Source organism: Carettochelys insculpta, chromosome 14 (genome assembly GCF_033958435.1).
Source record: "Carettochelys insculpta isolate YL-2023 chromosome 14, ASM3395843v1, whole genome shotgun sequence".
Classification (NCBI taxonomy): domain Eukaryota; kingdom Metazoa; phylum Chordata; order Testudines; family Carettochelyidae; genus Carettochelys; species Carettochelys insculpta.
Genome location: NC_134150.1, coordinates 3783516 through 3797579, shown reverse-complemented (window position 1 = coordinate 3797579; position 14064 = coordinate 3783516). Strand labels below are relative to the sequence as shown.

At 49.4% G+C, this 14064-nt stretch overlaps 1 protein-coding gene across 6 annotated transcripts in view; it reads right to left on the bottom strand.

The window, feature by feature from the left end:
• ZDHHC1 (zDHHC palmitoyltransferase 1) overlaps positions 1-11686 on the bottom strand; it is a 60894-nt gene extending 49208 nt beyond the window's left edge. For 5 of the 6 annotated variants that reach the window (XM_075008681.1, XM_075008677.1, XM_075008683.1 and 2 more), the window contains exons 1-4: positions 11530-11686; positions 7728-7946; positions 2394-2569; positions 106-207 (exon numbers count right to left, since the gene is read on the bottom strand). In XM_075008681.1, coding sequence (XP_074864782.1) covers positions 106-207; positions 2394-2569; positions 7728-7946 — 497 coding nt within the window. In that variant the 5' untranslated portion in view covers positions 11530-11686. Of the gene's footprint in view, positions 1-105; positions 208-2393; positions 2570-7727; positions 7947-11452; positions 11490-11529 lie in introns of those variants that run through there. The other variant, XM_075008678.1, reaches the window with a different exon arrangement.
• Between the last annotated feature and the right edge of the window lie 2378 nt (positions 11687-14064).

Here is a 14064-nt window from a genome sequence, read left to right as displayed (position 1 = left end):
GGGAAGCTTAATATAAATTGGATCAAGACGTGAGAAAGACTGAAAAGTCCTGTACTAGCATTTCCTGGATGGCTTTGCACTGCTGTCAGAGTGCCAGACCCTTACCAGTAGTTCCTCTCCCCCACGCAGTTATTTAGCCATTTGCAATGATGATCAAAGCCACAAACACACTTGTTGCAGGTTCCACAGTGTTTAGACTTGGAGCTTCTGCCAAAGAAAGGGTCACGTTAATGTAGATTAAAACCAGAATAGCAACAGTAACTCAGAATTACCTGCCTAAAGACCTGTCCTGGGAAACAAATGTTCAGAGGAGGGCTGGGCCACAATGAGAACATTAACTATATCCGAAACACCTATACACCCTTTATTCACTTTTCTCCCACTGCATAAATGAGCTTCTAAACTTAAAGCATTATTCTGCACCTATCAGCGCCTCTTAGATTCCACTGGACACATTCTATTCCTTCTCAATTCCTATTACTTGCAATCCACTCTCATGTGCTGGCCCATCAGCCCCCTGACTTACTTTATCCTATACTACACCAATGGGCTCATCTTTAAATTGGACCATTCTAGCTTCTATTTCTTTGTCACTGACAAACCTATCTAGCACAGAGTTGGGCTAAGCACGTAAAGCAGTGCAAATACCCCTCCTTGTTTCCCTCTTTATGCCGATACAGCGAGATAACCAAGCAAAAAAACCTTTTTGGAACCTTAATAAACTACCCCTTTGATAACTTATAGCCACCAGCTACAATATTTACCAAAAAAAGCCCCATCATATTTTCCTCCTCCAAATCTCTGCAACAGATTCAATCTTACTTAAGCGTTGCCAATTTATAGCACATAAGCAAGTAACAGGCTACACTGTGCACTTTACTAGTCTACATGAAATGGTGTTCCTACTGTTGTTACCACATCATTCCTCTCACCTATCTCTACCTGCCTGATAAAAAAAAGACTGTAAGAGGTTTAAGGCAGGGAACAATTTATTGCTTGTTTGTGATGTACCTAACACAATGGACCCCTGGGGACCTCTAGGCATGACATAGTAATGACAAGAATCATAATCTTCCTTATCTCCTCCACAAATGTGTTAAATTCAATACTGACCTGATAATATAGTGTGTATGTATATACAGTAAACTCTTTCATATCCAGCAGCCCCAGGACTGGGAGGTTGCTGGATAGTCAAGTATTCTGGATAATAAAGAAGTATACCCTGCAATGTATAACACTAAGGAAAAACAAGATTAGCTATTAAGAACAGAAAAAATATATGCAGAGTATTTTATTTACCAACAACAGTAGTATGGTACACTGTAAACTTATACTGTATTTGCTGCATTTATTTTCACCATACTGTTCTCAATTTACATATGGTTAAAATGCCAGTTATTAGAGAGTTCTGGATAACAGAATGCCAGATATGAAAGAGTTTACTGTATTACAGGTTGAACCCCTCAAATCCAGAATTCTCTCTTCTGGCAACATCTGTGAGCCAGCATGATCTTAGTTAGATGGATGACCACTTATCATGGATGTAGCCAAGTCTCCCGTGGGTCCCATAAAGTTTGTTTCCAGCCACCAGTCCTGGCTCTCAGTGCTGTTGTTTAGCTGTAATTTACCTCTAACTGTACTCTAAGAGCCCAGTAAGCAGTGGAAGTGTTAGTAATGTGGTAGAAAATATTGAATTCCTGTTGCCCAGCACCATTCAGATCTCAAGGGTGCTGGACAAGAGAGGTTCAGCCTGTTTAACCCTTCTTCCATAGTCCTATGAAGTCAGAAAGATTTCAGTTGACATCAACGGGTATTACATAAAACCCAGAATTCCATGAGGATGATCTCTCTCAAGACATAATGTTCAATATTTCCAAAACTACCATTTCTGAGTTTCTGAGCCTTTTCTCTAAATTTTGATATTTCTGATCTGGAAATGACCACTAAAATGCTGTCAATCTGTGAATCTTGCCACCACACATTAAGCTTAATGTCTCCCAAACTATCCAGCTTCAAACTGATACCCGCCTAGAATCCAAACAAACACACAAAGAAAGATTCAAAGGCCAAAAGGGACTACATCTAATTTGATCTCCTGTATAATAGGCCAGGGAATCACATGTTGCTCTCTGGGATTCATGTAACACAGAACTAAGCTCAGTACAATCTCTCCTGCAGAACAGGAGCTTAATTAAAAACAGAAACACATACATACATAGTGGGGAGCTCAGAAGTCTTTATGGTCATGAATTTGGAGAGGAGAACATTATGGTCAGTTTACTATTCCAAACTCATCACTCTCAAGGCTTTAGGGAACCCCTCCCATCCACTCTTCTAACTGTGATGGAGAAGAAAAAAAAAAAAAGAAAGGGAGGGACCTGGGAGGTACTTACACATCCACATCACAGACATGGCAGTGGCGGTTTTCGATAACATGAGCATGTTGGCTCCGGCTGAAAGTGGACAGCTGCCCTAGGTACTTATTCTCTCGCACGTTGGCATCTGCTGGATCAATGGAGACCGCGGTGACATGAACCACTAGGTGGCAGATAAAAAACACTCCTGGACACTGATGTATACAGTTAAGGATTCGCTCGGCTTGACATCTCATCATCAATGAATAAAATACAAACAAGCAACCAATTTATGATCTGCAATTAGAAAGTCTCATGTAGCCGATTACATTAACAATAAAAAATCTGCTCCCCATTAAGGCACAGAGTTGTCCATCTCTGCCCTCAATTGGTCTTTCTCCAGGCAAACTGAGCTAGCGCTACTTGACTGCTTTTTGTTTTGATAGTATATAGACTAGCACAGCTCCCTCTCTGTTACTATTGAGCTCGGTCTGAAGGACCGATGCTTCCTGTGACCTTGTGAGGGAGTCCAATGTAATAATTACCTTCCTGTTACAGAGATTTCAAAAATCTTTACTTTACTTGCCAGTACCTGTCCCTTCTTTGAGTGGATGGTCTACATAATCCACACTTCTCAGTCTACGCATTCCTCCTAAACCAATACCAAAACCTTCAGAAAAGGAAGGACCAGTTCGGACCAACCAAACTTTCAGAATGAAGTTAAATAAAAGAACTGTGACTCAGATGCCATCAGTTCCTTTTGCTTATTCAGAATTACAGATTGGACCTCTGTCATCTGGACTTCTGTACTCTGCCAGCATCTGCAGTCCGGCATCCCTGGGGGTGTTCCCAGGCTGAAGCACTTGTGGGAAAAAGCCATGCCCTGTGCAAAGCAACTGCTCCCCGCACATCCTCCCAGAGCTTTTGGAGCACTACAGTGTGGCTAAGGAGCTCCAAGGAGCTTCGCTTCGCTCCCGATCCTTGGTGGCTGCAGAGCCTTCTCCCCTGAACAACCTCCACTCAGTTTCCACTTGGTCAATGTCAGCCCCCCTGCTGCGCTGGCAGCAGTAGAGGAACTGCCACTGACTGAGTGGCAATGGCAGGAAGGGTGTCACTAAGGGGAAGCGGCAGAGTGACTGGGGAGCCCCACATCTGGGGGAGGGGTGGGACTAGGAGTGCAGCATCTCACGTGGTGGAGGGGGCTGGGACCACAGCCCTGTGAGCTCCTTCGAGGCTGTACTCCTGACCCCAGCTCTGGGGCTCTGCAGTCACCCTACCTCTTCCCTGAGCACCCTTCCTCAAAGCCGGCCCCTCTAGTGCAGCCTCACAGACAGCAGCAGCAGAGGGGCTGGCATTGATTTCCCCTGGTCCAGCAGATTCTCTGGTTCAGGGCTGGTCAGGCTGCAAAGATACAGGACCAGAGAGATACAACCTGCAATAGAAAAGACGGACGAAACTGGGATCTATACAGACAATATACTGGAAGAACCACAGTTCCTAGAAAGTAACTTTCCTTTTGGTAGCTATCGTCTCTGCAAATCTCCACTACTTGTTGTACCAACTCTTTAAGAAGATGGGTTCTGTTCTAGAGAGGGAGTTACTGAGAGTGCTGATTAAATAGATACTGATCTTCACCTAATCTAGCATGTTATTTTATGCAGTGTTGTTGTAGCCACACTGGTTCCAGGATATCAGAGAGACCACATGGGTGATGTAATATCTTTCATTTGACCGATTGCTATTGGTGAAAGAGACAAGCTTTCAGACTACAGAGAGCTCTTCTCCAGGTCTGGGAAAAGCTGTCCAAGAATTACAACTAAATACAAGGTGAAACAGATTGTTTAACATAAGCAGTCAACATACATTCTAAGTGACCATTCAAGGTGGAATGGTTTGTTAACATGCACCCCCATCTTACCTGGCCAGAGCACTCTTACGGAAGGAATATGAGAGCTCAGAAACCATCCTTGAACCACTCACCACACCTAGGGCCAGCTTCCTCCAGGACATATCTCACCTCCTCTACAAACTCCTCAACATTAGCAACCTCCCTCAGAACACCAATCCTCACCAGCATGGGTGTCACTTCCCTAAATACCAACACCACTATGACAGCATAAACGGCCTACTTAAAATACTACAAGAGAGTGGAGACCCACCAAGAGCACCCCAGATGCATGGCCAAACTCATCTATTTCATCCTCACCCACAAGAATTTTACTTTCAACAACACACACTTTGTCCAAACCATGGGAACAGTTACTAGGATGATTCCCCAACATGCCAACCTCTTCCAGGACACCCTGAAGAATTTCTGGACAAATGCACCACAAAAATGATGATATAGTTAAAATACATAAATTATATTTTAATCCTCTGGACAGATGACTTCAACACTGTTACAGATTTCCACCACAGCTCCAAAAACCATCTTTCATCCATTAAACTCTCTCTGGAACACTCCCACACTCGGACCAACTTCCTGGGCACTACCTTCTGCTTCAGACAAGTCATATAGAGGAAACCCACAGATCACGTCTCCAGTAATCACCCCAAACAAACCAAGAAATCAGTTATCTATGGCCAGGCACATAGGTACCATGGAAAAATACTCCAAGGAGAAAGTCCAGGATATATGCCTTAGCACACTCAAAACCATCTTCACCAAAAAAGGTCACTCCACCAGAGAAATAGATCACATCATGGAATAGGCCACCTAAATACCTGAGAAAACCCACTTCAGTACAGAAATAAAATGCCATCTGACTGCACAAAACTTAGTTATCATCCCTCAATGGAACCCAGACTGGGTATCATCAAATAACTGTAACTCACATTCAATGGGGACCCCATCCTGAAAGATATCTTTCTAGACCCTTCCATGCTAGCCTTCAAACAATCCCAAACACTTCAAGCTCACTGTTAGAAGCAAGCTCCCCACAGACTGGAACACACGTACTCAAAGTGGCACCAGATCCTGCCAGAACAAAAGATGCAAACTCTGCAAAACAGTTCCACTGCTACAATAATCAACGTCCCTCACAACGCATTCTGCAAAATCCATGAATCCTACATAAGCCTCTATCACAACATACGGTATACCTCACCCAGGGCACTAAAAGCCCCAATAACAATGTGGCTGAAACCAAATACCATGCTCTCAAATGAACTCGCACAGGACAATTTTAAAAGAAAAATACATTCTATCAACCCCAAACCTAGCTTAAAACTGTTGATGTTGAGCCGTGAAACCATGACTGAGGCCCAAGCCAGATGCGATAAAGCTAATTGGTCATTCTTTGGCATGGAGGACAAGAGACAAACAGAGTTGCATTTTAGCATACACGGGTGAAAAGGAACAGTACAACACCTCCTATCCTCCAGACTCCATGTCTCCTTACTGGATAGAGGTTTACCTATGGGATTACTTTTAGGAAAATGCATTTCCAAAGGTGACTAAATTATAAAAGTGAGGGGCAAAAAACCCCCCCATATTATGTCTTCCTGTCCATCTGTCTCTTTTCGCCTATTAAGATCAAAGAAACAGCCACTGAAGTTTGAGAGCAGATCATGGGGAAAATCCAGGACTGAGAGCGTGTTGGTGCAGCCTGCATAAGGTAACAAAGTCTGATTAAAGCAAAAGTGTAACTGTACTGTACTGGCAGGCTGCAATTACGCACAGAAGTTCAGGGTGTTACTTGAATGCTGGAAGGCTATTTGTGAGCAGCCCAAATAGTACAACAGCAAAGCATTACTAGACACCCAACTTTGCAGGGTAAAGAACTGTGTGCATATCACTATTTTATTAGATGCTGGACAAATGCCAGAGAAGCCAATAGGCTGGTGGTGCCAGGGAGCTGACACCCAGTTAAAACACAAGCAAGACTCGCACCTGGTGAAGGCAAGTGGGTAAAAAGGACACCCAGTCCTGAGTACTCACAGAACCATCATAAACAGTGACTGGGTTACCTTAAAACATTTGACTCTTTGGATTCACATATTCCTTCTAAAATAATACAACAGACCCCCATTGTGCTAGGAGCTGTACATATAAAAAACAAAAATACAACTCCTGATCCCAAAAAAGTGCAAGAAAGGAACTCCAGGTAGCAATCTTGTAGGTTTCTGAAGTACATATGTACTGTGGAATTTTATTGGACCAACATCTGGTGAGAGAGACATGCTGTCAAGCCACAAAGAGCTCTTGAATACTTGAAGGAGTTCTTGTATGACTCAACAGCCTGTCTCTCTCACCTACACAAGTTAGTCAAACAAAAAATATTACTTCATCCATCCTAATCTCTGTTTCCCCAACACTCACATTTACGCACACTAATTCCGCTTCCATTAATAAATCCTATGATAGCAGTTAGTTGTACAGAAAACTAATTTTAGGAAATTAGACCATTTTCAACCATCTTTTAACATGATTTAGCAACTGAAAACAAGTAAAGCCAACATCATGTAACTAGCCATCTTTCTGCTGCTCACCAGTAATGCTCTGTGTGCCTGAGTTTGAGACACTCTGACTTTATAGAATCCCACAAATTTACACGGCATTCTTCAGAACAGAAAAAAAAATGAGGCCTGTACTGTAACGGAATTGCAGTCCAACTCCAAATATCAATACAAACATGGAACAGTAGTTCATAACATGAGAACTGTGGCCATATCCTTGTAAGATAGATCAGCCCAGGAAGGCTTCATGCAATAAATCAGTTTACGGATTTGCATAGGAGCTATTCCAAGCTCAGGAGGCAGCATGAGTGGAGTCAAGATGACCAGATTAGAAGTAAAGACAAAAGGCACCGGAGGATTATAGGGAGCAAAGGATGAAACAAAAGAGAGGTAGGCAAAGGTAGAGATAGGAAGACCCCTGGAGGTAAGGATCACTAGCTTCAACATAAAGAGAAAAGAGATAGGAAGGATAGAGTCAAATAATAATAATAAAGTAGTGGAAGAGAAAAAGTCTCAAAAGAAGTATTTTATATAAACCAGAGGAGAGCAAGCTGGTGGTTATGACAGTTAATGCAGGAAATGAGACACAGATGATTTCAGTCTCCAGAGCTCTCTACAGTATCAACAGCAGTAGCAGCAGTAGCATCCTTCAGTCTACGTAGACTATGGAACGTGCCCTTTGTAGTTCTGTTTGGCATCCTCATTTGCAGCGTGGGCTGTGACTGTGAAGACCCACAAGAGAGTGACAGTCCTTGCTGCATCTGTTGCATATGTAATGGATGTCTGGCAGGTCCTTGCTGTGATTTCTGTGGGCTCGCTTCTCCTATCAACATAAACTGTAAATTACCATAATTGTTTCATCACAGTTCAAGGTGTGTTTGTGATAGAACATTAACTGTCAGTCTAAAAGGATACAATGTATCCAGCAGGCACCCAGTGGTGAGGCAGGAGAGGCACAAGGATTCCAAAACCAGTCAGAGCAAAGAAGAGATATAACAGCCAGGCAATAATCTGGAAGGGGTGTAGAGGCCAGCTCCAGCCATTTCTTCGGGCGCGCTGAGACTGGACCTCAGGAGTTGTTACACCCACATCCTCTGGAGCTGTCTTATTAGGAGGTTTGTTGCAGATGTTCATCTACAGAAAGTATGAAAAAAATAACAAAAAGATAATCCTAACGAAAATTCCTTTGTTGCACTTGGCATTCTCAGAAGGTATGGTCGGAGATTCCAAGGCCAGAAGGCATCTATTTTGATCATTCAGTCTGACCTTCTATACAACACAGACCACAGAATTTGTAGAGCAGCTCCTTTAGAAAAGTAGCCAAGCTTGATTTGATCACGATCCTTGGTGGATTGTTCCAAAGGTTTACGGCAAATTTACACATTATTTCCTGCCATAATTTGTTGAACTTCAACTTCCAGCCTTGGATTGTGTTATACTTTTTTCTACTAGATTGACAAGCACATCATTAAACATGTGCTCCCCATGTAAATACTCATACATCGTAATCAAGGAAGCTCTGTCTGCTGATAACTTGGCCATGACAGATTATGTCCTGACACATATCAAATGCTTTCTGCAAATCTGATTAACCCCTCCCTTTCCAAAGGTCCAGCATAGTAAAAATCTTTGCAGGGTAGAGTCTTTGTAAAGCGCATTATTGAGAGGGGAAAAAGCACTGATTTTGAATCATGACTCTTTAACTCCCAGTAGTCAACACAGAGTTTTGGCATTTTTTTTTAAACAAAGAAAATTGGATTTGAGTGCCTCCAACAACTTCATGAACAGGGCTTTGCACAAGAACATCACATACCCATGCAACACAATGAGACTCCAGAGCTGGGGCCATCTATCAACCACTGACTCCTCTCATCAGGCCCATTTACCCACCAGAGTGAACCTCTTCAGAATCACCAAGAGCTACTACATCTTGGACTTATCCACACAATGCTTTCCTTTTGTACTCATTAGCTATGATTCATACATTCTTCAGAGGGCATGCACAACGCAGTTCTGCTCCCACCTTGATGACAAGGCTGTGCCGTAAAACCCAACTGTGGGAACCACAGACTGGGAACTCTTTGTGGTTCAGTCTGCCTTCCTCAGGATTCTCAGTCTGAACAGGAAGTCTCATTCCTCCCAGCAGCCTGATCTGCTGTCCCTGTGTCACTGCTCTGCTAGTATTCAGCAAAAGGAACTCTGCTACCCCATCACAGCTATAACTGCCCCATTGACCTCCAGCCTGAGGCAGAAGTCCTGTCTGGCTGCAATTATACTCGTTCAAAGCCAGAACTTCAGGCTCTCCATGACTACCTCCAGGAAATTCTGCAAAAAGAGATTTTCTGTACTTCCACATCTTCAACCCAGGCTCCAATTTTCTTTGTTTAAAAAAAATGCTAAGACCCTGTATTGACTACTGGGAGTTAAACAGAGTCATGATTCAAAATCAATGTCTTCTCCCGCTCATTAATGTGCTTTACAAAAGACTCTACCCTGCAGAGATTTTTACTATGCTGGACCTTTGCTGCGCCGATGGCTTGATCCGGATTAGAGAGGGAAAGACATGCAAGACTACGCAGAAGACTCACATCTCCCTATACTGAGGGGAGCACAATCTAAACAGGAGGACAAATGACTGCGCTATGTGTCTGCTCTGCCCAGCAACACCCCTGCCCTGATCCCAGCTCTGAGTTTGCCACCTGCATCGGGTGGAAGGTGATCTGATGTGTGACAAACAAAACATTAGTACTTCTTCACACAATACATGGTCAACCTATGGAACTTTTGCCAGGGGATGTTATGAAGGCTAAAACTAACACTGGGTTCAAAACAGCATTAGTTAAGTTCATAGAAGATAGGTCTATTTATGACTATTGGTGGGGAATGCAAGCCCCTGCTCCAGTTATCCCTAAACCTCTACCTGCCAGATGCCAGGAATAGACAAAAGCAGACGAATCACTTGAAACAAATAGGTTTGTTTATTTGGTCATTATTCCAACAGTGTAATAAGAATTCTTCAGGAAATCAAAGACTTAAACTCAACATGCAACAGCTTCACAAGTCTTGAAAATATAACTTTACTTCATAAAAGAAAGTGAGGGGCCAGGCTAGGCCTCAGCGGGGAGCCCCACTTTAATTACTTTAATGCACTGAGCTCACTCAAGAGAAATGAGCATTCACTTCTCACTGTTCTCTGTGGAATGACAGCTATGCTTTTAAAATACAATTTTAGAGCCGCTGTTGAACTTTCAGTCACCTTTTGCTGAAGCACCAGACATTAGCAACAGTCAGAAGACAGGCTACTGAGCTAAATGGACCATTGGTCTGAACTTATATGGCCATTCTTCTGTTCTTATATGTCAACATATTGCTCAAGCATAAAGGGTCAGGCTGGAGAAGTGACACACAGGTGTCACCAGACTCTGCAAGTCACAGGGCTCTGTCCTTTGGGGGACCTGAGAAGTCTTTGGTGTACAGCCACTTGAAACAAAAAAGCAGTCATGCAGCACTTTAAAGACTGACAAAATAATGTATTAGTTCATGAGCTTGCCCCATGAAAGGTCATCACCTAATAAATTATTTTGTTAGTCTTTAAAGTGCTACAAAACTGCTTTTTTCTTTTGTGAAGATAGAGACTAACACGGCTGTGTAACTAGCCACCCAAAGCCACTTCCTTTACTTGAACAACTCCTAGTTAAATCCAGCTACAAGTTGTTACCTACCTCATAGAACTTGAAGGGACTTTCTGAGGTCATGGAGTCCAGTCCCCTGCACTCTCTGCAGGGCCTATCACCAACCCTGACATGGTCTTTTTCCTCCCCATCTGTTTGCCCAAGATCCCCAAATGGCCCCCTTAAGGACTGCACTCTCAAGCCTGGGTTTGGCAGCTAATGCTCAAACCACTGAGCTATCCCACCCCTCTGCACGTAATTCAGTCCCCCTTTACTGGGGTAACACTGCTTCTGTTGAATCTTACACCCATGGTTTTCCCCAGAACATGCCCCCTGGAAAAAGGGCCTGGACCCCACAAAAACAGAGCCCAGACTAAGGAACCCCACAGCCTGGCCCCCCACTGAGCCCCAGCCTGGCCCCTCACTCACCCTCCTGCCTGGCCCCCCATTGAGCCCCTGCCTGGCCCCTCACTCACCCTCCTGCCTGGCCCCCCACTGAGCCCCAGCCTGGCCCCTCACTCACCCTCCTGCCTGGCCCCCCACTGAGCCCCAGCCTGGCCCCTCACTCACCCTCCTGCCTGGCCCCCCATTGAGCCCCAGCCTGGCCCCTCACTCACCCTCCTGCCTGGCCCCCCACTGAGCGCCAGCCTGGCCCCTCACTCATCCTCCTGCCTGGCCCCCCACTGAGCCCCAGCCTGGCCCCTCACTCACCCTCCTGCCTGGCCCCCCACTGAGCGCCAGCCTGGCCCCTCACTTACCCCCCCCCCCGTTTGGTCCCCCACTGAGCCCCAGCCTGGCCCTCCGCCCGCCCGGCGGCGGCTATTTGCAACGCCGCCTTGCAAAGGGCAGGGCAGGGGCCGCCCCGGACACCGGCACACGCAGCAGCAGGCCCCATTCCTGGGGCTCTCGGCCCGCCGGCCCCGCTCCCAGCCCCGCACCCGCAAGCGGAGGCTCCCCCGGGTCGCCTACCGGCTCCGTCCTCCGCAGCCGGGAGAACCGCTCGGGAGACCCCGCTCCTCCCCTGGGCTCCCCAGGCCGCGGCTCACCTTCCCCCCGCGGTCAGAGGCAGCTCCGCGCACCCCGCTCCCGCCTCATCCTGCGGGGCGCGCCCCGGGCCAGGCTGGTGGCTCCGGACGCCTCCCGGGGCCTGGGTCAGGCCGCTAGCCCCGTCTCCATGGCGACGGCTACGGCGCGGCGCAAGGACCAAACGGCGCAGGCGATGGGCTCGGCCCGAGCGCCCGCGGCCGGGAAGCGGCCTCCAGTCTGGAAGAGGCGGGAGGCGCTTCTGGCTCCCCCAGGGCTGAACCCCGGATCCCGCCCCCCCCCAGTGTCAGCCATAGGGCATCCCAAGAGCCCGCCCCACGCTCCCCACACTCACAGCCACTGCTCCCCCATAGCCACTAGCCCCCCGCCCCACACTCACAGCCACTGCTCCCCCATAGCCACTAGCCCCCCGCCCCACACTCACAGCCACTGCTCCCCCATAGCCACTAGCCCCCCACTGCACACACCGCCACCAGCCCCCCCGCCCCACACTCACAGCCACTGCTCCCCCATAGCCACTAGCCCCCCGCCCCACACTCACAGCCACTGCTCCCCCATAGCCACCAGCCCCCCACTGCACACACCGCCACCAGCCCCCCCGCCCCACACTCACAGCCACTGCTCCCCCATAGCCACTAGCCCCCCGCCCCACACTCACAGCCACTGCTCCCCCATAGCCACTAGCCCCCCACTGCACACACCGCCACCAGCCCCCCCGCCCCACACTCACAGCCACTGCTCCCCCATAGCCACTAGCCCCCCACCCCACACTCACAGCCACTGCTCCCCCATAGCCACTAGCCCCCCGCCCCACACTCACAGCCACTGCTCCCCCATAGCTACTAGCCCCCCGCCCCACACTCACAGCCACTGCTCCCCCATAGCCACTAGCCCCCCGCCCCACACTCACAGCCACTGCTCCCCCATAGCCACTAGCCCCCCACTGCACACACCGCCACCAGCCCCCCCGCCCCACACTCACAGCCACTGCTCCCCCATAGCCACTAGCCCCCAGCCCCACACTCACAGCCACTGCTCCCCCATAGCCACTAGCCCCCCGCCCCACACTCACAGCCACTGCTCCCCCATAGCCACTAGCCCCCCACTGCACACTCTCAGCCACTGCTCCCCCATAGCCACTAGCCCCGTGCCCCACACTCACAGCCACTGCTCCCCCATAGCCACTAGCCCCCTGCCCCACACTCACAGCCACTGCTCCCCCATAGCCACTAGCCCCCGCCCCACACTCACAGCCACTGCTCCCCCATAGCCACTAGCCCCCAGCCCCACACTCACAGCCACTGCTCCCCCATAGCTACTAGCCCCCCGCCCCACACTCACAGCCACTGCTCCCCCATAGCCACTAGCCCCCCACTGCACACACCGCCACCAGCCCCCCCGCCCCACACTCACAGCCACTGCTCCCCCATAGCCACCAGCCCCCCACTGCACACACCGCCACCAGCCCCCCCGCCCCACACTCACAGCCACTGCTCCCCCATAGCCACTAGCCCCCCGCCCCACACTCACAGCCACTGCTCCCCCATAGCCACTAGCCCCCCGCCCCACACTCACAGCCACTGCTCCCCCATAGCCACTAGCCCCCCACTGCACACACCGCCACCAGCCCCCCCGCCCCACACTCACAGCCACTGCTCCCCCATAGCCACTAGCCCCCCACCCCACACTCACAGCCACTGCTCCCCCATAGCCACTAGCCCCCCGCCCCACACTCACAGCCACTGCTCCCCCATAGCTACTAGCCCCCCGCCCCACACTCACAGCCACTGCTCCCCCATAGCCACTAGCCCCCCGCCCCACACTCACAGCCACTGCTCCCCCATAGCCACTAGCCCCCCACTGCACACACCGCCACCAGCCCCCCCGCCCCACACTCACAGCCACTGCTCCCCCATAGCCACTAGCCCCCAGCCCCACACTCACAGCCACTGCTCCCCCATAGCCACTAGCCCCCCGCCCCACACTCACAGCCACTGCTCCCCCATAGCCACTAGCCCCCCACTGCACACTCTCAGCCACTGCTCCCCCATAGCCACTAGCCCCGTGCCCCACACTCACAGCCACTGCTCCCCCATAGCCACTAGCCCCCTGCCCCACACTCACAGCCACTGCTCCCCCATAGCCACTAGCCCCCGCCCCACACTCACAGCCACTGCTCCCCCATAGCCACTAGCCCCCAGCCCCACACTCACAGCCACTGCTCCCCCATAGCCACTAGCCCCCCACTGCACACTCAGCCACTGCTCCCCCATAGCCACTAGCCCCGTGCCCCACACTCACAGCCACTGCTCCCCCATAGCCACTAGCCCCCTGCCCCACACTCACAGCCACTGCTCCCCCATAGCCACTAGCCCCCCACTGCACACACCGCCACCAGCCCCCCCGCCCCACACTCACAGCCACTGCTCCCCCATAGCCACTAGCCCCCCGCCCCACACTCACAGCCACTGCTCCCCCATAGCCACTAGCCCCCCGCCCCACACTCACAGCCACTACTCCCCCATAGCCACTAGCCC